The sequence below is a fragment of the Verticillium alfalfae genome, genomic scaffold (assembly GCF_000150825.1).
Source record: "Verticillium alfalfae VaMs.102 supercont1.9 genomic scaffold, whole genome shotgun sequence".
Classification (NCBI taxonomy): Eukaryota; Fungi; Ascomycota; class Sordariomycetes; order Glomerellales; family Plectosphaerellaceae; genus Verticillium; species Verticillium alfalfae.
In genome coordinates this window covers 1014777-1038538 of record NW_003315030.1, presented here as the reverse complement: position 1 = coordinate 1038538, position 23762 = coordinate 1014777, and the positions used below count along the sequence as shown (strand labels likewise).

The 23762-nt window shown below is 55.4% G+C and overlaps 7 protein-coding genes and 1 non-coding gene across 8 annotated transcripts; 3 read left to right on the top strand and 5 right to left on the bottom strand.

The window, feature by feature from the left end:
- Nucleotides 1-262: 262 nt before the first annotated feature.
- Nucleotides 263-3109, top strand: VDBG_07263 (predicted protein; the record flags this gene model as incomplete). Its single annotated transcript, XM_003002646.1, has 3 exons — nt 263-648; nt 712-1949; nt 2046-3109. 3 exons carry the CDS (start codon nt 263-265, stop codon nt 3107-3109), a joined length of 2688 nt encoding a protein of 895 aa, XP_003002692.1.
- A 555-nt stretch (nt 3110-3664) lies between these two features.
- Nucleotides 3665-4420, bottom strand: VDBG_07262 (conserved hypothetical protein; the record flags this gene model as incomplete). The annotated part of the gene is made up of 3 exons (XM_003002645.1): nt 3665-3922; nt 3975-4245; nt 4314-4420. The coding sequence occupies 3 exons, from the start codon at nt 4418-4420 to the stop codon at nt 3665-3667; spliced, it is 636 nt and encodes a 211-aa protein (XP_003002691.1).
- Nucleotides 4421-7643: 3223 nt separating this feature from the next.
- On the top strand, nt 7644-8259 carry VDBG_07261 (conserved hypothetical protein; the record flags this gene model as incomplete). Its single annotated transcript, XM_003002644.1, has 2 exons — nt 7644-7779; nt 7844-8259. The coding sequence occupies 2 exons, from the start codon at nt 7644-7646 to the stop codon at nt 8257-8259; spliced, it is 552 nt and encodes a 183-aa protein (XP_003002690.1).
- An 853-nt stretch (nt 8260-9112) lies between these two features.
- VDBG_07260 (MAP kinase kinase skh1/pek1) lies at nt 9113-11002 on the bottom strand (the record flags this gene model as incomplete). The annotated part of the gene is made up of 3 exons (XM_003002643.1): nt 9113-9728; nt 9779-10484; nt 10783-11002. 3 exons carry the CDS (start codon nt 11000-11002, stop codon nt 9113-9115), a joined length of 1542 nt encoding a protein of 513 aa, XP_003002689.1.
- Nucleotides 11003-13734: 2732 nt separating this feature from the next.
- On the top strand, nt 13735-14751 carry VDBG_07259 (conserved hypothetical protein; the record flags this gene model as incomplete). Its single annotated transcript, XM_003002642.1, has 2 exons — nt 13735-14067; nt 14188-14751. The coding sequence occupies 2 exons, from the start codon at nt 13735-13737 to the stop codon at nt 14749-14751; spliced, it is 897 nt and encodes a 298-aa protein (XP_003002688.1).
- Nucleotides 14752-16188: 1437 nt separating this feature from the next.
- On the bottom strand, nt 16189-16260 carry VDBG_15153. The gene has a single exon. It is a non-coding gene; the product is annotated as a tRNA-Gln (tRNA).
- A 1212-nt stretch (nt 16261-17472) lies between these two features.
- VDBG_07258 (alkaline proteinase) lies at nt 17473-18760 on the bottom strand (the record flags this gene model as incomplete). Its single annotated transcript, XM_003002641.1, has 2 exons — nt 17473-18363; nt 18431-18760. The coding sequence occupies 2 exons, from the start codon at nt 18758-18760 to the stop codon at nt 17473-17475; spliced, it is 1221 nt and encodes a 406-aa protein (XP_003002687.1).
- Nucleotides 18761-22248: 3488 nt separating this feature from the next.
- VDBG_07257 (predicted protein) lies at nt 22249-23450 on the bottom strand (the record flags this gene model as incomplete). Its single annotated transcript, XM_003002640.1, has 3 exons — nt 22249-22592; nt 22697-22953; nt 23356-23450. The coding sequence occupies 3 exons, from the start codon at nt 23448-23450 to the stop codon at nt 22249-22251; spliced, it is 696 nt and encodes a 231-aa protein (XP_003002686.1).
- Nucleotides 23451-23762: the final 312 nt, after the last annotated feature.

Below are 23762 nucleotides of genomic sequence, written 5' to 3'. Positions count from 1 at the left end.
GGATTCTTATTCACTTTCTCCGGAGCCTGGGCACGGGCCCCTTGATCTTGAGGAAACAACCAAGAGAATCGACATTGGCATACGACCTCTCCCTGCTCCTACCAAGGTGGAAAATAGTGACGACGCAGCAACTGGCTGTGGCCTTCAGAATGCTTGAAAGATTCGCAGGTGGTAGTATCTTCATGACTGATCTTTCTTCTCTTTAGTATCATTACTGACGGTCCACTCCGCCAGCTGAGTCTGCAGCGTGAAGGGAGTCAAGATGAGGGTTGGCAAGCACAAATTCCACCCCGAGCTCTACGCCCTTCTTGCCGAGATCAAGATGGCACAAGGACAGGTGGAGATGGCTTACAAGTATGCCGAAAAAGCTCTGGAAGGCTGGCATGCAGCGCGCCATCCCGATAACATCACGACCCTTTCGTACCTTCGAAACTTGCTGGCTTCCCGCCACCTCACGAATCTTGACTTGGTGGCAGCTCGTCCCTACTTGGATGTCATTAGTCCCCAGACAGTCGCGGGTATGTCCAAGAACGATGTCACAGAGCACGATGTTTACAAATTGCTCCAACTTTGCCTCGAGCACGAACCTTCCCGAAACGCTCTGAAAAACAAGATCAAGAGCCGTATTCCCCTTTGCAAACCTGCCTAGTAAGCAAACTTTTGGGGTCAGGAGGTGGTTTGATGAATCTTATCGGACTGACCTTTCTCCAGCACCTGGCAGACTCCCTATGACCCCAATCACACTGAGCCAGCAAGACCCTTGGTTGACGCGAAACTCCTATCAGGCGACGGACCGTTTAACCTGTTCCTCGCCGGTCCAGGAGACGGGCGTCACCTTTTCGCAACTGTCATCGAGGCAGCCAAGCTAGCTTCTCAGAGGAAGATTGAGAACGTGGAGGCGGTGCCTCAACAACTTCACTTGACCATCTGTGATCACCACCCAGCAGCGATTGGCCGCCTTCTCGTGATGCTCCAGATGATGGAGACAGAGAGCCGCAAATTTGACGAACAAGACCGCGAGGTCTATTCCGCCTCGCTGGCTTTTGTCTTCAGCTCTCCCATCATCCCGCACCGCGCAGCAGAGGCAGTTCGTGCTGCAGCCAGTCTCGTCAACTACGCTCTACACAATTGGAACAACCCCAAAGCTAACTTGTTTCACGACTACATTCAAATGTCCAAGTCAACTCGTGAGCAGGTTGCATCCTTCGTCACCAAATGGTGGGAGCCATGCGACCAAGGATATTCACTTCAGATTGTGAACGACACTATCCTCAAGTCGAACTATATGAACCAACTTCAGCAGACGGATCCGAGAAAGTGGCTTGCTATGTTTCCCAATGCCTCGCTCAGTACCCAGGCTGAGACCGAGATCTCCAACCATGTTGGTATCCTTGGCCTCCCAAAATGCTTCGTCCACCTCGACTCAGACGATGAGGAATCTGATGACGAGGACGATTGGCCGACATTTGGTGGTGGAGACCCTCGCATCACAGACGAGCAGCTCTACAAGATGATTCAACAGTATCATGCACTGTGCAAGACCACCACCGGAAACGCCAGCGCTCGGGATCAACAGAGGAAAGATCTCGTCGATCTCATGAGAACCCACATAACTCTTTCGTGGAAGGTCAACGCTACCATGCTCGCAGAAGACGTGGATGTATTCAAAGGTAACGGCCGGAGGCACAAAATTTTTGCTGTGCCCAAGTTTGCGGGCTGCTACGGTGTAGCCGTTCTCCTGTCCGTAATGGGACTTGTACCCAAGGTCGACCTTGAGAATCCAACAAATGCTCTGAATGCACTCCAGGTCTTCTTCCGGAGCTTTTGGGACTCTTTCAAACAGATCAGGGGCTCTCTCAAGCTGAACTTCGTACTTGGCGATGCCATCGACGTGTTGGAGCAGCTACGTTTGGGCTTGCCCAAGGGCGAATATGAAAGCGACAACTCTGGTTTTCAAGGCATTGCAAGCCAGGCCCTTTGCAAGTTTGACAGGGTTGACATGTCTAGTGTAGCGTAAGTAAGACCTTGGAATTTCAGGTTGATAGAGCTGACCCAACGCAGCGATGCCTCTGGCGGCCTCATGGCCATTTTCCTGACGGTTCCGCATGTCTTAAAATCCAGCGATAATGGCTTCCAGATCATGTTTACCGCTTGGGAGGGCACTCTGGAATACCGCAGTCATGTCGACTACCTGAACGAGTTTCTCGGGCTTCAGAGGCGTGAGCTAATCCCCGCCATATATGGTCTGACTCTTGACGAGGTCACCCAGAAATTGGTGGACGAAGCCCCGCGTTCGGACCAAGCAAGGCCCTTGCACATGGGCACGCCAATGGGATGGAACAAAATCGAGCTGAAGACACCGCTCACGGTGGCATCCGGTAAACGAAACCTGATTGCCATGATGCTCGACCAGCATCTGCTCACCCTGTGTCTTTCGCCTCATCCACGCAGCACCCTGAACCGCGACAAACGCTGTCATCGAACCCACTCGCTAAATCTGTCGTCGTACTTTCGTCTCGTGGCCCAACTCAGCGATCGTGGATTGGACCCCCACCTGTTGTTTCAACAGGTTGCCCGAATCCTCACCCCAGACTTCGAAACGAAGGCTCGCTTCCCCACCGAGATTTGGTCGTTCAATGAACCTGATTACATGAGCGGCGAGCACATGGATCGCGAATTTACGCGCATCAACCTTCGTCCCTGGCACGCCGAGCTCAGCACCCTGGCCGTCATCTGGCAGCGCCTCCTCAACTTCAGCATCGTCACCAGCAAGCTCACCCTGCAAGACGTTAGCCGCTTTGAGCTGCTGCTTGATTCAGACAGAGACATTGAGATTCCGAACCCCGAAGCGCCAGAGTTTGTCATCGTCTTCGTCAAAGAACATGATCTGTACCTCTTCGACGGGTCGGGTCTCGCGATGGCACTGGCCCGCGGCGAATCGCCTGACGACTTTGAGTTTGCAGAATTTCTTCGAAACAACAGCCACGTCGTCACTACGTGGAAGTGGGACGGCGAAAAACAAGTAGCGTCGTTCTGGCTGCGCAGCGACGTTGTCGACGACATGCTGGAATCGTCGCATCTGTGGAACGCCTTTCCTCTATCGCTCTGATGATTGGAACATGTGTGTGGACGGCCCGTTTGACATGACATGCAACATCCTGCGGAAATGCGAGCCATGGCTTCAGGGTGAATGGAAAGAGCCTGGCGATAACGTGGACGACTTCCTCCAGAGATGGGTTGACGACAGAGATGGCGATCTCGAGACCGAACAACCCGTGGATAAGGGCAAGTCTTCGAGCAGCAACATTGCTAACGAAGTAGGGTGACAGAATCGCCTTTGCAGCTGACGACAGTGCTTACCAAAAGAGCTCTGTCACCATGGAGGGGTATTGTGTAACGAATGTGTGAGTTATGGTATGGAAGGATTGACAATGACGAGGCACTGGAAAGAGCTTCGATCAAGCAGCTTGAAAGCGACGAGAAGCCCGGGATGATCAACTGGAGAAACGCCGAATTCACGAAGACAGTCACCGAATGTGTTACGTAGAGAGATGAGCAGGAGTCATCTACATAGAACAGAGGTCCATGGAAGAAAGAAGCAAAGACGCGCTGTTCCTTCGCCTGGATGAGATGAAGGTAGTTGTAGCTTCGTTTGCGCTTCACCTCAGACGTAGATGTAGCAGAACGGTCCGTTCATCGTGTCAAGCAAGTCTCCTAGCCTGTATTCCTTCCCGTTGACATTGAGATCAACTGGATCATCCAACGTCCCGTTCTTGACCCCAGACCCATCGCTTGGAAACGTCAACCCGGCAACGGCATCCAGTCTCGCGTCCAAGTTCCGCAGCTGCCAAATCCACCAGACGCGATCGATCATGGCATGATGCAGGTAAAAAGACGGGTCTCCTGGCGAGATGTAAAAGTCCTGTACAATCATCAGCCCCGCCTTTGGAAGACCACTTGCGCAAGAAACTCACTCCGCCCGGATCACCCCCGATCATGAAGTGGCCCCCTCCGTGTACGCCAATGTTCAGGCTGTTGAAGTCGCCCTGCATCACAGTCTGGAACGAGTAGATGTCTGTCTCCTTTGTGATGAGGTCGTACGTGTACTGCTCGTTGGAAAAGTTGGCTGCGACCCGGTTGATGTCGCGTCGGAGGCAGCGCGGGTTGTAGCCCAAGCCGTCGGGGCGAGGGTTTGCGGGGAGGTCGGGGAGAAAAGGAACCAAGGGCCCAAGATTGACCTTGAAACTGCTCTGGAGGTTAGCGACGTAAGTTGCGGAGGCTGTCGAATAAGTCAGGCAGGAGGGACGACTGACTCCTTGAATGGGCCTTCCATGATGCAACCGCCGCCGTCACCAGGCGGTATGTTGTATCCCGCCCATGGATAGCCTGCATGCGGGACCTTTGATCCGTCGCTGGACATGCTGGCGTCGCTGCCGTCGAAAAGGGGGGAGTCGTGGGGGTTGGAGGCGTAGTACGGCCAATGCTCGTACTGGCGGGAATGAGCAATTATGGAGCGTGTGTGAAAAGGGGAAGAAGACTGTACCGGTTGATAGCCACGATATCCGCACTCTTCTCGCAACGCTTTTTCATACGCCCAAACGAAGTATCGATGCCAAGAGAGAAAGTTCGCCTGGAAGATGTCAGAATGGTCTAAATCGAAATCTTGTTGTGTCTTGCCGTTCCGTGGATTGACATTGTCTGCTGGACATGCGTCACGACAAAGTCATCAAAGCGACTTCGAGCCCCGGGAGCTTCGCTCCTTGGGTACTTTGAGGGTTTGCTATGCAAACACTTGACAGCCTTGATGTACAATCGCCTTTCGCCACGAGTGAGGGACGACCTTCGAATAGTGTTAGCTTTATCATAGACAACTTGCGACGAGTGCACCGTACCACTCCTTGCGCTTGATGGCTTTTTTTATAGTGCAACCGGACTCGGGGGGATTCGCGGCGATGTATGCCTTCAACCTCTTCATACCGGAATCCTGCAGTCTATCCACACTGTCCCGTGGATATCGTCCCGCGGATGCTTGGGCTGCCAGCATGGCGGTCACCACGAGTCGCACAACAACAGACAGCAACATTCTGAGGACCTGCAACTTGGAAGAATGATACCTACATGGATGGAAATCGAGTATTGCGCAGATTGGGATCGAGGGACACTGCTCTTATAACAAGGGGTATCATCGACATCGGCGCGCCACTCCTCTATCTGTACCATCAAAGGCGACAAAGTGGCCCTCATCCGCATAAAGATGCATGGAGATGTTGCATTGGTATGGCATGCCATGTTGCACCGCATCTTGCCACCTTCAGCCGCGACACTTCACGAGTAAGACCGCGATTCCGATAGGCTAGGCACAGAAGATAAGGTGATGACATTAGAAAGGCTGCACCCCCTGGTGCCTGCGATCCTTGTAGCGGATGAGCCGCTGTTCGCGGCTACAGTGAAGCACTTGATTTTAGAAGACCTGGCAACAGATTAAAGGACGCATCGCTTTCGCGAATATGCAACACGGTCGGCATTCCACTTAGCCTAATGTCTGGAGGATGGCGAGCAGGTGGCGGAGCTCCGCCGATATCGCCTTGCTTATGACCAGCTGCAGTATCATGTGAAATGCTAACCAGTCATCGGACTGCCACTGAAACGGCTCCAACAGACCTCTTCCGCATAGACATGCTAGTAGACTGTTATATTGCGCTTCACACACGTGACTGTCTACGGATTTGTTCGACCATGACAGAGCTAGGGATGAGTAATTAAATATGTTTGAAAATCCATTGAAATTCTAGAGTGTCCCAGTGCGTTGCACAAGATGAACAACGAAGCCTCGCGTTATTAGGTGTCAGTGAACTATTGCGGTACAAACAGCCATAGACTCATGGGATTGGACCCTCCAGATGCCTCGCAGCCGTCGCTGACTGTATCACGAAAGACATGCCACAAGACGAGATGAAATCCATCTGTGAGAAACATGCAAGAAAAATATACAGCAGAACGCGGCACGTGCCTCACGTGCGCCTCTCGGCCGATACGCAGAGACGTCGCGGCGACACAGTAACCGCCAGTCATCCCCCTGGCAGGTCAGAGAGGTGTCGAGTTTGAAGAAACCCTGAGTGATTGGCAGCAAGCTCGTCCAAAAGAATGTCCCATGTCAGACAGGAACGCATGCATGGGAGCTTGTGTGGATCGACCGGAGAACCGAGCAGGCAACCTAGTGACCAGACTGTCGGGAACGTGCACATCGTGGGCATCGTGCGGCATGCGCAGTAGAGCGGGGGTCTCGGGTCTCGGGTCTCGGGTTCGAGAGCTTTCTTTTACTAGAGGCGAGGGGTGCCTGATCTCGCGGGCGTGTTTTCCTTCGTTCTACAGTGTTGCAGAGGAAATGGCACCGATGACAGCATCATGGACAGGATGGTGCGCTTCAGGAGACGAAAGCAATGAGCAGCGAGATACGCAGGGCCTGAGGTTCTTGTCAGCCAAGTCCGTCATCCGAGCTCATGTGCCATCCGGTCATCAAAGAAAGAAAGTGTTTCGCCATCGAGACGAAGCCTGTGATCCGAAGGCCCTAGATCTGGAGGTCGGACCTATCTTCCGTTGCGAGTGAGCACAATATGGCGTCCCGGCCTAATCTTCGATTCGAAACGCACCTAGAAGCCACCAATCCACATCACTCAAAGAAAATGCGCCGAGTCGTGCAAACGGCCGCCAAAGAGCGCTCTTGATCGCAGCTTGTCAGGGCTTCACAGTAGAGGTCTACTGAGGGGCATGTCGTTGTCGCGAGGAACGAAGGGTCGTGACCCCACATTGGGGATAGCGCTGCGGGAGTTTGAGCAAGATTCCAGCGCCAATGACGCTAACGGCGCCAGGGTCTCTGCCGCCCCTGGCCCGGACGTTCTTGCTTGGAGCGATGGCATTGGCGCCTCGTCCAGTTGGATGCATGTTTAGCGGGTCGTCGCACGGGGCCACAAGAGGCTCCTGCCCCTCAGCATTCGACCGCGCTCTGTTCGCCTTGGGGAGCTTCGAACACCAGCTCACTGCAGTGCAGAAAGTCCGGTCGGTCTACCAAGGACCTCGACGTCCCGCCAAGGGCCCATCGGGGCTCCAGGGATACAAGCTAATCACCCTCCTGCGTGGGTAAACTTGCTCACCTGGCGTTCTTGGGCAGCTCTTGCCATTGGACGATGGCATGGCTCTGGGGGGGGGAAAGACCAACCACCAACCTCGTGGCCCCTGCCCGACGGCGTGGTGCGAGGCACGATATGCGCGGGGGATCGCCTCAATTGGCAGGAACCGGAGGCCGAGCGAGGCAAGAACGCGCAAGGCTAGACACGCCTACTGCGGGGGTGAGGCCTGCCCGTTACTTTGCTCGACTGATGCCATGCACAGTCAGAGCTGGTAAGCAAACGATGTGATACCGCTTGCGGGGTGAGAGGATGAGAGGGTGAGACCACCAAATCACTCGGCCTATTTATATAAGGTATGAGGAATGCCCACATCGAGAGAACCTTGATAGCTAGACTTTTGCGCTTCCTCACCTCACCTTTACCCATCCATTTCTTCTTCTCTCCGCTGTGATCACCGCACACGTCTCTCCCCATTGACTCTCCGCCTCATTCTCGTCAGAGCACCCCGAATCCACAATGGTCGCCAAGTCGTTCCTCACCCTCGCCTCCGCCGGCCTCGCCGCCGCCCACTACAGCATCCTCTACCCCGACTGGCGTGCCGACACGCTCGAGGACACCGAGGAGACTGGTTACAGCCAGTGGACGTGGCCTTGTATGTTCTCTCGCTGCGCCGTTCGACACGCTCGCAGCATGACTGACACTTTTTTCTTTTCCAGGTGGTGGTGTCGAGTACGGCAGCGGCAACAGGACCGACTGGCCCCTGACCAACGGCTCGATCGCCTTCCAGCTCGGCCACGCCTTCAACTACGCCTTCATCAACGTCGGCCTCGAGGACCCCACGACTGGCAACATCACCTCGTTCAACATTTCTCTGACGCCCCAGCTCACCAACACATCCGGACACGGCACCCTCTGCCTCGACAGCCTCACCCTGCCCACCGACCTCAACATTGAGGACGGCACCAACGCCTCGATCCAGACCATCATGGTCGGCCCCTCGGGCCAGGCCCCAGTACAACTGCGCCGATATTCGTCTGACCTCCCAGGCCTGCCCGGCCCCGCCGAGGGCGAGTGTGTCACCGAGGACGCCGAGGTCGTCGTCATCAAGGGCGAGGGGCAGCGGCTCGTCTGACGACCACGACGACCATGATGGCGGCGACGACGACAGCGCCAGCGAGACCTCCTCTGCTGCTGGCGCCGCCGCCACCACGGCCGCACCCAGCTCTGCCGCCCTCAACTCGGCGTACATGTCCACCGTCGTCGGTCTCGGCATGGCTGTCGTCTTTGGCCTGACCCTGTAAACGGTCTTCATCGGTCCGAGGTGCGACAGCACCATCGCCCAATGGACAGGCAGGGGCTCTGCGAGCGCGATAATGGATGGAAAGAGTTTGGAGAAACGTAGTAATGCATGGCGAAGACGGGGAGAGGAAGAATTGTACATGATCAAAGAGATAACGCGTGGTGATACCAGCCCGCCCTCAAGGCTGGGCGATGCATTTGAAGCATGAAAAAGAAATGAAACCTTGATGCCATCAAACCACACCTTTTTTATATGAGCGACCATGTTTATTTCCCATGTCTTCCACCGCCGCCCCCAATCGCACCGCGGGCTACGACGATATATATATCATGCCACCCCTATCAGTCAATCACCCATGCATGACCGTTCGCACTTCCCCCTCAAATGCCACCCGCTCAACCGTCATAGGAACCTTGGTATCTAAAAGCACGTCGCAAGAAACACTACCAAGAATGCATGCGCTATCAGAATGTAAAAAAAAAAAAGAAGGGTAAAAGAAAAGGCGAAATGAGAAGAGCTAGAAAGGGAGAAAGAGCCACTGCCTCGAAGCCAAGAAAAAAAAATCATGAGAGGAACATGCCCAAACAGAAAATGCCGAAACAATGCTACATACATCAATATCATCAAAATCAACCCATCACTTCGTCATCGTTAGCCAAGGCTACTGCCGCCACCAATCATCGCATCACGCCCGCGCCACGACAGCCTGCGGTTGCTGCTGCTGCGGCTGTTCCCTCTCGACAAACAATTCTCTCATGATACGCGCCGTTGTGATGCGCTGGTTGAGATTAGGGACGAGCATCTCTCTGACGATCCGCTCAAGTCTGTCGCGTGGGTTCAGCCGGTCAGCAGCCTCGCGCACCTCGCCGAGCCACGTCTTCATCTGCTCGACGGCGCCCTGGGCGCCGCGCCCGCGCCCCGGGGGCCGGTTGAGGTCGGCGATGACCCAGTACAGCCTCTTGGGATGCGCCTGGCGTCCGCGTCCGTCGGGGAAAGGCATGCGGCGGAGCACGTAGAGCATTGTGACGCCGAGAGCCCAGACGTCCGAAGCGGGACCGCGCTGCCGGGCCCCGATGAACTCCGGGGGTACGTAGAATGGGGTACCGCCATTCGTGGCGGGCCCGCCGGCCATTGTTGAGAGGCCAAAGTCGCAAAGGACAGCACCGCGGGCCGGAGAGTACAGGATGTTCGCGGGCTTAATGTCATTGTGGACGAGACGACGGCTGTGGAGGTAATGCAGAGCTGAGGCGACATCGCGCAGAATGCGTGTGGCATCGGTGCGGTCGCCGATGAAGTTGTCGCTGCGTGGACAACGCCACACGCCGCGGGCGGACAGGTCGCGCGCATCGACGTGTTCCATGTAGAGCGAAAGGAAACGGGCGTCGCGCCATAGAGGCGGACGATGGAGTCGTGGCGCAAGTCGTCTTGCGATTGGTATTCACGGAGCCACATGTCGGCTTGGCGGATGACGTTGCGCTCAGCCTCTTGTGGCTTCTGCTGGAGCGCAGCGGCGGAGTTATTGGGAAGGGTCTTGAGGACTTTGACGGTGACGATGCCATCGGGAACGTTGGAATGGGTGGCGGTATACACAGAGGAGAGGGACGTTGATGCGATCTGGCCGTGCTTGGTAACCGTATATGCGTCGATCTCGCAGCTTCCAGGGATCTCAACCATTTCGTCGTTGCCCACATCTAGAAGCGCATGACCATTGGCGGATACGAGCTCCTTGCCCTTGTTCGCAGAGGGTAACGGGAAGACGAGTGGCTCAGCGGCGGGACGGAGGAACATGATGACACCGTCATTCTTGTTAGGTGTTGCGTCGTCGGACAATTTCGCCTTTTTGTCATCTCTACCGTCGACGGCCTCATCAGCAGTGTCCTCCAACGACCTCTTTCCGGACGAGTTGAGAAAGCTCATGGACATGGCTTCTGGAAATTGCTGTTGCTGCTTGAGCATGGCGGGCACCTTTTCTAGCACCCTGAAATCGAGCACCGAGATATTGTCGACAATGATGCGCCATGTGCCTGGCGAAAGGGCCTTGGACATGTAGGGTTTGACTTCGAAACAAGGACCCGGACTACTAGCCGGGTCATCGGAGAGTCTTGTTAGGGATATTGGCACCTCGGATCGATTGAGGAGAATTTGATTATCGCTTGTTGGGTCGTAGTATAGCTCGCACCACACACCCGAGCGCTGCACGTCATCTTCACCCAGATGCTCGGAAGGGATGCGCACGGAGAACTTGATATCCCTCGCGGTCTGAGTCACGGCCAAGACCTTGTGATGGGGCTCGTCCTCGGACGCGACCTCTGCGCGCAGGGCCAGCCACTGACAGCTGCCGTTGCCGGGACTCACGGATCGCACTCCTGGTGAGAGGGCGCACAAGGATGCGGATGCCCTGCTTGTGGTGGTGCTCCTCGACCATCAGCTTGGTCAGCGGGACGGTATCGTACATGACATCGTAGTCGGGTTCCTCGACTCGAATGCTTTTCATGCGCGAATCAATCTCGGACTGGGAGAAGGGTTCTGTCCGCTCTTCCGACTCCTCTGAGACGGGGAACCGGTGGTCAGCCATGGCGGGCAATGTGTCCAAAGCCGCCGAGGCCGAGGCAGGCGGTCAGCCACCCGGCCGCTGGAAAGCGAACGAACGTGACTGACTATGAGTCGACGTTGTGATGGGTGTGAGGGCAGCGTGAATGGGGACGATGAGGGCCAGGATGGAGGAGGATGGCGATGGGGGTCGTGCTCCGAGACCAAGCTTTGAGGTGCTGCCTAGCGACGGGAAGCGCAAGGCTGCTCCCGCGCACAAAGCAGTGGCGAAGGTGGGTAAAGGAGGGAGAAGGTTTGGTAAGTTATGGGGCCCGATGGTGTCTCGAGACTAGGTTCGGCAAGGCTGCCTAGTTAAAATGGTCGTGTGTCTTGGTGACAGTCACCGTAGGAGGGGCCGTACCAGCAGTAACGAGTACGAGCGGGCGTGAACGGTCCAGGGTTGGTTGGGCGGAGAGAGGGAGAGAGCTTGTGTGAATGAAGAACAGGTTCAGGCAGACGCGGGGTCAACGGCGACAGTGGATTCGGGGAGTCATGAGAATGGGGGGAAACAACCCGGGGATGACTGTGGCTGCAATGACAAGGTACAAATGCAGGAACCGACGCTTTATGAATGGGATCAGTACATGAACCTGTGTCGAGGAGAGATGAGCCAGGGACTGACTGAAGGGAAGAGAAGGTGAGAGAAGCAGAAACAGGCCGTCAGATGGCCAGGACTTGGGACGACGATGAAGGGCCTGCTGATGGGGAATCCAGCCTCACGGGGATAGAGTCATCGAGGCCGCCAGTCGTCGCCTGAGGTAGGTGAGTTGCCTAGCTCTGGCTCACAGGACTGGGGCTTTTAGGTGAGGGCAAATGTGAGAGCAGCTGGGCGGTTATTTGTGTGGCCGATTCATTCGCCCAGTAATCAGTCCTTCATTCTCTGTAGACAGGCAGACATCGTCCCAAAGAGCTGACCGAGAATAGGCAGGTCAGGGCAAGTCGCCTAGAAGAAGAAGAAGAAGAAGACGTGTGAAGAAATCCTTCTGTGTGGCGAGGGCGGAACTGTGGGAGGCCTGGCTTCTGTCTATTGTTCTGGGGGTGGCCCTGAGCTGGTTCTTTTAGTGCACCAAGCGCTGAAGTTCAGGATGCTGCTGTGGCAGTGACGTGCCTCAGCCCCCTCAGCAAGTCCTCATCATGTAGCGTCTGGGGCTGGCAACCCAGTGGAGGTACTTTGCGCGACATGCTGTTCCTCTCGAAAGGTCTGTGGGTGCAGCAGTAGTGCCCGCCTATCCGCTCGTTTAGGAGGCGAGAGGCAAGGCAAGGCACCTTGCCCTACGAAGGGTGCCCGCAGCGTGCAGTCAGCCAGGTGTTCTGAGGAGCTTCGACGGGGTTCCTCGGTCAGCCGAAGAAGGGGGTTTCGTCATTGCTGTTAAAGTTGGGGGCCGCGAGGTTTGGGGGCCAAAGGCCATGGTCAGTTAGTCGTCAGTCGAAGGTCCCATGGTCAGGGGATGAGTGATCTTTTTGGCGTCGCGAAACGTTTTTAAGCAGTTCAGGAGGAAGGTGTGATTTCAGTACGGCACGTCGGGCGACACAAGAGAGAGACACTGAGCCCTCCCTCGTGACACGAGAGTCAGCTTGTTGCTGTTGCTGGCTGTCGCGCTGCCTGGCTGTCCTGTGTGTCTCAGCCTTCACGGAAGGTAGAAAGACAGCAGTGGCTCTTATCGGAGTTGTCGGACAGGCGCCCGACCAGGCTGCCTATCATGTTGTTGCCAGGCTGCCAGGGAAGTCGGGCACGAGGGCAGACAGCAACGAACATCATGGTGGGCGCCGGGTACGAGAGGGAAGAGGTGCCGGCCACAACGATGTCTTGCACTGTGCCAGTTGGTGGTGTGTGGCATTGGAAGTTATGAATGAGGCGTGTGTTGCAATGGAGGGTTGGGGGCCGTCTTACAGTCTTACAGTGTAGCGCGGCAAGTACGAAGGGGCGGTGGACAGGATGAGGGTAAAATGCAAGATGACCCCCGAACAGTCCATATGATTGGTGTAAGGCTGACGTGTGAGTGGGTGTGAAGCACTAGCGATCTGATGATTGGTTCCTGATAGTTCTTCCATAGCAGTAGCGCAGGTTTTCCTGCATTGGCCATTCCGGGCTCGGAGGACTTGGGAGTGACTACAGCAGCCTTAGGATTCAGGAAAGGTCTTAACAGATCTCAGGGAGCGTCCACGTTAAGGCGATAGTGCGAGCCCGACCCTGAAGTGATTCAGAAGTCCTGCTGCGCCCCCCAAACCAGAGGTGCATCAGGTGCATGCAGGTGGTCCACACTCCCCTGATTCATTGGCAGATATCCCGCTGATGTCAAATTCACTAGCACCGATCTGGCTCCGCACTAGCCAGATTTGGATCGGGCTCGCATCCGGCTTTCTCCAGTGGCCCCCATCAGCCCCATGAGTCCGTCTCGCTCATCGTTACACTTTTCGCACTCATTGTCGGGCCCAGCACGACCCCCCCGATCACCCTCGTCGCCTTTTCCCAACTCCTCCCTCGTCCCACCCCTGAGAACTGTCCACTGTCATCACCACAAGCCCATCAACAAACACGCAACGCTCGATCACTACTGCTCCAGAATACCGACACGATGGCTCCAACAAGTTCTAGTATGGTCTAAATGGCTTCCTCCAGGACAGGCCTCTATAACATACGATTACTACCATTACTCTGAACCCACACACAAAGCCCGTCCACCCCCTGGGCGGCACCCATCACAACAATCACACGCAATGGACGACCCAGGCTACGCCTGGCCCGCCTGGAAGTTTGGCATGAAGAGGGCTGACCTCTTCACCAAGCTGCATGACCAATACAACACCTTTCCTTCCTCCATTCAAGATCCTGAAGCCTTCCACCACGATGTTTTCGAGATCTCCAGCGACTCTCGCACCGAGGACGAGTTCCATCGCCGCATGGCCGAGCGACGCGTTCAACGTCTTCGTGAGCTCGACGACTCGCTCGAGCTGGCCGGTGTAGAGATTATTGCCAACCCGAAGCTCATCGGGACGGAGCAGTGGTCTTTCGCCGTCCAGCTCTTTCGGACGCGTTCGCTCGACTCGCTTGTACGATACTTTTCCAGTTACCTTCCCGAGGGCTATCTCGACCGACATGTCTTCCACGACACCGCGTCAACCGCCTCCTCTTTTTGATCAGTACAGCGTGGCAAGCACCAACCCAAGTAGTCTTCGACGATGATGCTGAGAGCGGTCCTTACTTCTTTCCTGACGATGACGAGAAAGCGTTTCATGACCCGCGAACCTTTCTGTATCAACACCATGGCCACAGACGCCGATCTTCCTCCTTCTCCTCGATCAATGACCACTCAAGATGACTCGTCCCCCTCATCTCCTACTGATCTGCACGATCATGACTTTACCCTGGCTCGTTTGACGCCTGCTCGGTCCCTGTCCTTTTCGGGTTCCGAATCGGACGCGTTTCGCCGTCACCTTGACGACGATCACGAAGAAGAAGAGACGTCACAGTCGGATGATCCAGACTCGCTCGCGACGTCGATTTCGGATCTCGTCGAGAGCCACCACGCCGACGAGCTTTACGAAGAAGAGAACTTTGAAGCCCAGTGCCCTACTGATATTTTCGATACCATCGTCGAGTCGATCGAGATGGAAACACCTACCCCCAAGCAAGAACCCCCTACACATCATCTACTCGACTCAACAGATAGCACCCTCGTCATATCTTCACACTATCAACTCGCCGGGAGAACTCACCGAGCCCGCGCAACGTAGTCGCAGCAGCAGCCCATATAGAGGCAGCAAAACACTTCGTCGTACGCCCGACGAGGCGTCCAGCGGCATATCGAAACCCCTCCCGGACACGTCACGGACAAGAACCAAGGGGCGGAGACGTGGATTGGACTAGCACGAGGAGAGGCGGGCAGAGAAGGCAGGGCCCGCAAACTTATACCCCCGTACCCAGCTGTACATACCTGTACTCTACGAGCCTCATGATTTGATTTTCTTCACACATGCTGCTACTTGACCATCTTTGTGTGTTCGTGATTTGCGCTGCCTTGGTTTAACATGTTTTATGCCAGCTTCGTGACAGACGGACTGGTTCAAGTCGTGATCTCGTTCCGCTAACCAGTGACCAGGCCCCCAAGTCAGCCGCTGGCTGTATAGCCTTGTTTGTCTCCCACTTATGGACGACATGCCCCTTGCAAGCTATTCTATTTCGATTCACCTCCGTTTTGTCGATGTCCCCCATCCTAATCGTGATACCCATGTCTTTTAACCTGGTGGGGCTCGCGTCTTTGTCGTCTGGCTGGCGCGCCTGCGTGATGCGCCCGGGTGATGTCGCCCGAGGTATCGCGGGTGACATGGTCAGGTGGATGTTGGTGGAGAGGCGAGGGCGAGTGACTTGCAGGTTCGCCCGCGCCGCCTATGCTACGATTCTTTGGCTGTCGTCCGTAATGAAGCGGGACGTATTCAAATTGAATGCGATTTGCAAGGTGTTTTTATGCATTCGCCTTGTGCTGCATTGTTCGAACGGCCAGGTGAGGAGTGCTGCATGTTCTGGCTTACGGTCGCGTAGTCTCATGTCAAGAGTATCTGCAGCTTTGCATTTGGTACAGCGAGACGTGGGATAGGCGCTCTATAGCATTTCTTACTATTGAATACCGTGTATGGGACGCAAGATGGCTATTGGCATGTTTGATCAAAAATAATCCGCTGATCAATAGGTCGACTTGAGATTCTGGTGCGGCGATCCGGCCTCGTACGAAACATTGGCAACATCACACCACCCACGGTCGGTGCTGGTGTATAACTTGGGCAACATTTCGACCAGTGCTTGCGAGGACAATGTCGTAGACATAAATTGTCGCTGCAGGGGACTAGTCGCGTTACACGACAAATTGATCGTACCTAATTCTTTTTTGGCCACTTCATGGAAAGAGCTAGGATTTCATGCCGTTCTGTTGCTCAGTGAAACGGTAGATTTCAAGCCCTTCGTCGGCTGTCAACTCTTCGACGAGGCAGCTACACTATTTTCTTGGGCACACTAACCCCTCTCGGACAACGTGAAGGAATACTGGGAGAGATAGAAAAGAAGGCATGATACTCATAGGTGAGAACAGGCACGCAGATGATCGCCTGAGCATTTGACAAAAAGTTCTAATATGTCCACGACTCTCCAAGTTGACAAAAGCCAAAAGATATTGTTTCAGGTCCAACCAGGAATCGAACCTGGGCTGGCGGAATCAGAATCCGCAGTCATAACCATTAGACCATTAGACCAGTGGGACCTTGTTCGTTGAGAGTCCGTGTCGGAAAATTGACTCATGTCATGGAAGGACTGGGGCTCGAGTCAATTTGGACCTCATGAACAACAGACGAGGTGCCTTTCACAACACCACTATACTCGCGGAGACATTCGCAATCTAGCAGGCTAGTCTTCAGGTACTTTCCGTGTAACGAGAACCTGTAGCGTGCACCAGACGATGGTCTCATGTTACCGCCACAGCCACACCAACCCTTGAGGCGTCGTAGTCCGAAAGAAACTCTGGCACAATGATTCCGTACGCAAACACCAAGACCCAGGCTGAAGGTAACGACCTCTTACAGCATGTCACGAGTAGTAAATGGAGAACAAAGTGCCTTGTACCCCTCAGTGCTTTATCTCTTGTCTTCAGGTCCGCCTTGAACACGCTGAGGACACCGAGTCATGGCCCCTTGTCAGTAAGTACCTCGTATTCGACTTCGTCCCACCGGCTTCGGATCGCCCGTCCCGACCTGCAGCTGGGAGTAGATCCGATCACATCAATCACGTTCCCGTAGGATCAAGCGGGCTATTTCTCACCTGCGATCTGATCGGGCCATTTCTCCACTTTGAGCCGCAAGACGACAAGGGCCACCTTCAATGTTCTTTGTTTTGATGAGGGCAACTAGAAACATGATGATAGTCGAAATTCTGACGCTGGTATGATTATCCCAGTTTGACCTGTCAGGAGGTCGGACAACTCGAAGCAGGTAGCAAATGCTGCAAACATCGCTGTATGGCAAACAATTGAGGAGTGTCGTCAATGTCATACGTGGACTAGAAGTGCTATTATCTACAATACCGATGATGGGACCGGAGAAAGCTTCACCCGCGCAGCGTTTGTCAATTCCATCAATTCAAAGACACATTTAGGGCACTAGGCAGCGATGAATTCCAAACCAACAAATATCAATTTCGCGGCAAACTAGTCGATCTACCGCCCAAACTCTGTGCGACGAACATCGCATCTCTCAAGCACGCAGTTGATGAATGGCTGAGGAGAACAAAGGAGCGCCAGTCTGTCTAGAAACAACCACCCGTTCCTCGGTCTCCAGCCACGCCGGAATCTTCCTCTCTGGGCAACACTGTTAGGTATTCCCATCCTTCTCGCCATCACCCGAGGGCTTCTCAATGCCCCTTGGGCGAAGAGGCCGGCTTTCCGACTGAGCTTGTCAGAATATGCTAGCCACTTAAGCGACGCCGTTGTAGGCGAGGCGGTTGGGGGAGCCACGAAGGTTGCCAGTGACGCGGCCAGTGGTGGCAAGGGCGATGAGGCGGGCCTTGGCGGCGGCAGGGCTGGCGAGACCCTCGAGGCGCTGGAGGTAGACAACGAGACCAGCGACGTGGGGAGAGGCCATGGAGGTACCGGAGATGGAGCGGGTAGCGGTGTTGCTGCCAATCCAGGCGGACAGAACGTTGGAGCCAGGGGCGAAGATGGTGACGCCAGCACCCCAGTTGGAGTAGGAGGCAATGGCCCAGGCAGAGTCGACGGCACCGACGGCAATGGCGCTGGCAGCGGAAGCGGGAGAGACGTTGGCAACGTTCTGGTTCTCGTTACCGGCAGCGATGACGCTAACGACGCCCTGGGCCGAGGCAGCGTTGATGGCGTTGTTGAAAGCGGACGAGAAGCCACCGCCGAGGGACAGGTTCACGACGGAGGTGGTGGTGCGTGCCTTGGTGCGGATGTCGTTGGCGGCCCAGTTGAAGCCGGAGAGAATGACGGAGGTCGAGGCGGAGTTGCCGACGAAGACCTTGACGGAGATGATGTTGGTGCGCTTGGCCACACCGTAGGTGGAACCACCGATGGTACCGGCGACGTGAGTGCCGTGACCGCTGGTGTCAGTGTGAGCACCACCAGCAGGGTTGGAGCCGAGAGTGGCACGGCCACCGAACTGCGAGTGCCCAACCTGAACACCACTGTCAACGACATAGGCGTAAGTTCCCTGGCCGGCGCTGTCATCGTAGCGGTAGGTGGTTGAGGCACCGGTGCGCGAGGAGAGCGAGCCAAGGCCGTAGGGGGCACCGGACTGGCTGGTGACAGCGAAGAGGGTCCAGATCTGGTCCTTCTCGACAGCGGCAACCTGAGAAAAAGTACTGTTAGGGGAGTTGTCTTTGAATGTAAGAGCGCCATTGTAGAATCCGACTCACCTCAGGGCTGGCCTTGATGGCCTCGAGAGTCTCCTCGTCGAACTTGCCAGAGTAACCGTGGTAAGCGCCAATGTCGTAGTGCTTCTTAACGCCAGGGAAGTCGCGCTTGTTCAGGGCGCGGGCCTGGACCTCGTTGAGCCAGTCAAGGTGAGACTCGACATCACGAGCCTCAAGGTCGTCCTTGAGGGTAATGATGTAGCTGTCCTTGGCGGATGCGCCGACGACTCCGAAGCTCTCGGCATCGCGCTCCTCGCTCTGGACGGGGGCGGCAAGACCGACGGGCAGGAGAGCCGCGACGAGGACGCTCAGGCGCTGGAAGTTGTTGACCATTTTGAAGACAGTGAGACGATGAGAAGATACCGGTAGATGATGTTGCTGATGCTGAGATGAGGCTGGATGAAGAGAGGAGGCATTATCATCGAGGACGAAGGCCACCTCTTATATAGCTGACCAGGACAGCGAAATTGTCGAGCTCCTTGCAGCGCATCATGATTCTCAACTACGCCGTAGAGCCAAAACAGCAACGGCATTGAGTCGGGCATGGCGTCAATAGCGCGGTCGCCTCACGACATGATGCCGAGCGGTTGCACGATGCCATGCCAGGATCGTGTCTCAGGCCCAAGCCACAGGCCAGAGGGTCCAAAAGTCTGGAGCCGGGCTGTCATGAGCTTCCTCTTCCAGAAAGCCATATCATGACGCGAGTGGCACGCAGATGTCGTCGATAACACGATGCGCAAAGGGGAAGGAGACGAAGCACATGGGTATTCCGTGACCAAGGCGTCTAGCACGTCGAGGATGCGGAGGGGCCCCATCAAAGAGGAAGTTGGCGACGTTGAGAGGCGGGGAAGGAGACGAGTAGCGCGACGAGACCGACTTGCAGATGCCGGGGCAGAGTCGACAACGTACAGCACGTAGTTACTTGGCAATGCAACGAGGCTATCAGGTGCGCGTGCCTGTGGTAGAGCTGGCGCTAAGCTGAGGGACTGCAGATGTCTTGACCATCCATTTGCCAGTCCTACCTGCTCGCAGTGAGCTGTCACACAGGTTCTCCATTCCTCAAGGCCCTTCAACCATGTGCAGTTGCACAACGCTCGATTGAGCAGGGCCTATGGCGGGGCGGCGCTGCGGGTACCTGAACTGAACGACGTGGTGATACCGGCAGTTGAGGCCGACTCGCCGGGCATGAGCAATAGGAAACTGGCCAAAGCTTGATGGCGCAGGGTCTCTGATGCTCGTTCGCCTCAGCTCATCGAACAAGAGATGCCGATTGAGATGCGTAGACAGAGCGGCAGGGCTCATAACATATCGAGCTGTACAACCTTCGGGCATCACAGCCTTCCCATACTGTACTTCCAAGACATGAAACCCGGTGCCGTGAGCAGGGACATGCCTTGCCATGCCGCTCCCCAGGAGGGGTTCTAAGGAGGCAACCAGAGCGAACCACGGGAACAGGGGGGCGGGCGATCAGGAGATCCGGACTACTCAGACGGCAAGATCACTACTGCGTGGAATATATTATAGGTGTGCTGAATAGGCCTGGTCCGGCCCATAGTCTACATTAGTCCAATCAAGAACCAAGGTTGACTTGGCCCTCTGTAGGCACCCTGCTGGCCATGATGTGCTGAGGTCGATCTCCAGAGGCTGGCCCTAACAGATGGATGCGTGGTAGGGTAGCCAAACTTTCCTTTCTTGACAGAGCGTGTTTCAGCCAGCGAATGGTCGATACTGGGGAACGCTCAAGGACGGTCGTCGATGCAGGCTGGGATTGGACATGTGAATGGCCTTCCTCTTTGGGCAGTCAATCCGCTCTACGTGACCATTACGATCAGCATCTGGCTCTCGAAAGCAACGGGCATGTCCAATAGCGATGATGAACAGAAGCGGTAGTATGGCGATAAATTAGAGGGTCGTCTTCAGGGTGTGCTCTTACTGTTTAGTCGTCCATGGTATCTTGGCCCCGCGTTAGTAACTCACGACTGCAGGTGTCGAGAGGATGTGTAGTGACGTAGCAGAGGCCTAAAGGGCCGTCCTCATTGGATCGAGAGGCGCATTTGATTTGCCCCTCGCCGGAGATTCATCGAGCAACAGGTAAATGATGTCGTCCAGTGCCATAGAAAAGGCAGGTGTTTGTTTGACAGACAGCTGAAGTCTTCACAGTTATGTCCCACTGTGCGGAGGTGTTACACTGCAGGTGGCTAGACGAAGCATAGAGCTTGATAGAAGATGCTCACTCGGCAGCGGTGAGTGGTCCACGGAGATGCTACTAGTTATGACGTGAGATGGCATCAGGAGATGCTGGTCATGGTGTTGAGGTGACAGATGGATGGAAGAGGAAGGGAGAGAGGGGCAGAATGGAGGAAGCCCAGGAGCAATGAGCTGGCTGCTGCAGCGCATGTTTCTTCAGTGGGTCCAAATGCTCCTGGCTCAACGGGGGACTGCCCCTCCTTGGGAAACGCCTGCATTTTTGACAGCTGATCGCGCAGTTTGCACTGTACCAATGCGCTCTGAAGCCGTGGGACACAGTGTGAGGACGTAGATGGCTCCTAGCCCCTTCCTCCTAGGCTCTGGTGCCCTGTAAGATCCATTACATGTACATGGTACAGCTCTCCACTCCTTTATTGATGGCGCCGTCTTGATAAGCCGATTGGGTCTGGGGCAGTGAGCACGATCTTGTTCGGTACTTCCTTCCCTGCTTGTGAACCGAATGGACCGGCGTACCGCCATGATCTCCATCGGGCGCCAGATCCAGACTAGGACGGCTGAGTAAGACCGTTCCATCGACAAGCACCTCAACCTGCACCAGATTGCGATTGCATCCATCCTCCGTGGCATTCCCTATCATCCTTTGACCAACCTGACAGCCAAGCACACATGTAGCCGCCCAACCCTGAGCCAAGCATGCTATTGTCGAGATTCCCTCAACCGCTCTCAAGCTTAGGACAAGACTATTGACGTGCCTGACCAGGCCATCGATGCGCGACTGTCGATCCATTCGGCACCAAGCCTCTCTAGCGCGACGCGTTCCTTGCCAGCTTATCACCTCTGATGGCATCCGAAGCTTGTCAACCACGCCGCACTTGAGCTGGACTGAAGCTCCGCCTTCGCTGGCTTCATCCCGGCACCTTCCCGTCTGGTCCATGTCCAACCCCTATAGCCCGGCCCTCGACGAGCCCGCGGCCACTGTACGTGACAGGTCTAGAAGCTTCCCTAGCCGGGTGTCTCTCCAGCTACACGCCAAACAGGCGCCCCCCACGATATCTCATGCACGATGCGGCCCGCGCCACCACCTGATGAGGATGCGTCCCCATGCCCATCGCTCACGCCCGCAATGCCGCTTCCGCAGCACGCCATCGACATTGTGCCTAGGGGTTGAGACACGCTTTGGACCTGCTGCAGAATCACCTCCTCTCCTCATCACTGGTTCTGCGCCGAAGCGGTCGCTGTCGCCTTGTGCTACTTGCGGGCTTCTTCTCTGCTTCTGGAAGACGTCTCGGAGATGCTCATTCCGTCTGACTGATGTGTACTCTGGACTTCAGGACCTTCCCGATGCTCCAGCTCAGTCAGACTCATGACGACTTAGCTCAACCCTAGGCTTCGGCACAAGATCTCGATTGTGCGGCCTCACTCATTAATCGCGACGTGAAGGAAGTTTGATGCCCTGCAGACTCCGCTCCTCGCTCCACAGAAGTGCCGCAGCTTGCCCGGGAAATCATATACTTGATCTCCGCTAATCGGTGATAACAATAACCTCGACAACAATCCCGTCGCAGACTTGGCTCAGTCGATGTGGTGAACCCCCCTAGCTCAGGTCACATCCTTCATGCTTCGTTGATGCAGATGGCTCCTCGGGCGTTTGCCACCGGCAACAGTAGCAGAGCACAAGGGTCATGTTTTCTACATGCAGTAGGTGGTACAACTCGCCTTGGACTTGGCCATTCTCGCGTGACAAAGGGCGCCTTCTCAAAACAGCAGGCACAGATCTTAGCACCAACTTTGGCGCTCGGCAGTCGACACTCGCACACCATCAGCGACGTCACCCCGGGATCCTGATCGCCACGCCTCAGCTGCTGCCCCATCTGGCTTGGGCCGGCATCGCCCAGGCATCGCTGCCTGACGATCATGAGATCGATAACGATCTTGGCTTGATACCTTCTCTGACTCTCTTCACGCAAGCTGCTACGCAGATGGTGTAAGATGCTTCGCCGTCGCAGATTCACGGATCAGAGTCGAGCGACCTTCCTTTCACGATGGCCAAGCCTGTGATACCGAAGCTAGCCTTCGCAAGCCATTGCGTGATACGTTCTTCACGAGGCGCCGCCACTACTCGCCGCTGCCGTTGGAACCTCCAAGTCAGGGGCTCGGCGTCGGTGGTGGAGGATCGCATCAGTAGGCCGTTGTCAGCCTTGAGGCGTTTGTTGATCATCGTCCCCGTTGTACAAGACTGATTAGCGCCTTGTCCCAGATATTGACGGCTTGCAAAGCCTCTGCCTCTCACAGACCCAGGCCCCTCCCGCTCCTCGTCCCTTGATCTATTTCCAGAAGACAGGTTTGTGATGCGTCAAATAAGGCACATCGGACCTTAACGATTCGCCCATTGCCTTGCCGAGAACTAGCCGTACCTTGTGTGACAACACCGTGTCCAAGGTCGTCCTACCCAGGACTGGCAGGCTCTTGACTTCTTCCCATTGCTGTGGATGTGCGAGCGAATATTTCCGGGGAGTTTTCGGGTTCACGAGGAGGCACATCTCTTCACGTATTGGAACTGGTGTCTCCTATTACAAACTCCAAATCGAGTCTCCACACTGGTCTTCGGGGAGTCCGGCAAGCCCAGGACCGATTGATTCATGACTATGTAGGCAACTAGTCAATATCGGCCCCCAATGTCTCGCCGTGCTCCGATCGAACGTAATGCCCCTTTGTCTTACCATTCGCTGCCCCGGAACGCATCTCGTAATCTTCTCCATCGCTCCCGAAACCACGACGTTTCCTCTTCGTTGCTGTCGCTACTACTATCCACCATTGTGACGCTTCCCTCCCATGTGTTGGTATGCGCAGGAATGGTCTCGTTGCGGCCATCGAAGATGACGGCTTCATGATGCCTGACAGCTATTACAGATGCCCACTGGGGTACAGCAGGCCATCAGGATCGCGACTCCATTCCTACAACAGCTCCGTTACAACACCACAAAGGTGCTTCAAATATCGCCTTTTCTCTGCAGTGCTTCCTTCAAAAGAATAACCCAGTTCTTCCAACAGTACAGTCAATGCGGGGCCCTGCTTTGATCAGTAATAGAAAACCCCAAGTAGAAACCCAAGGAAACATACCATTCAT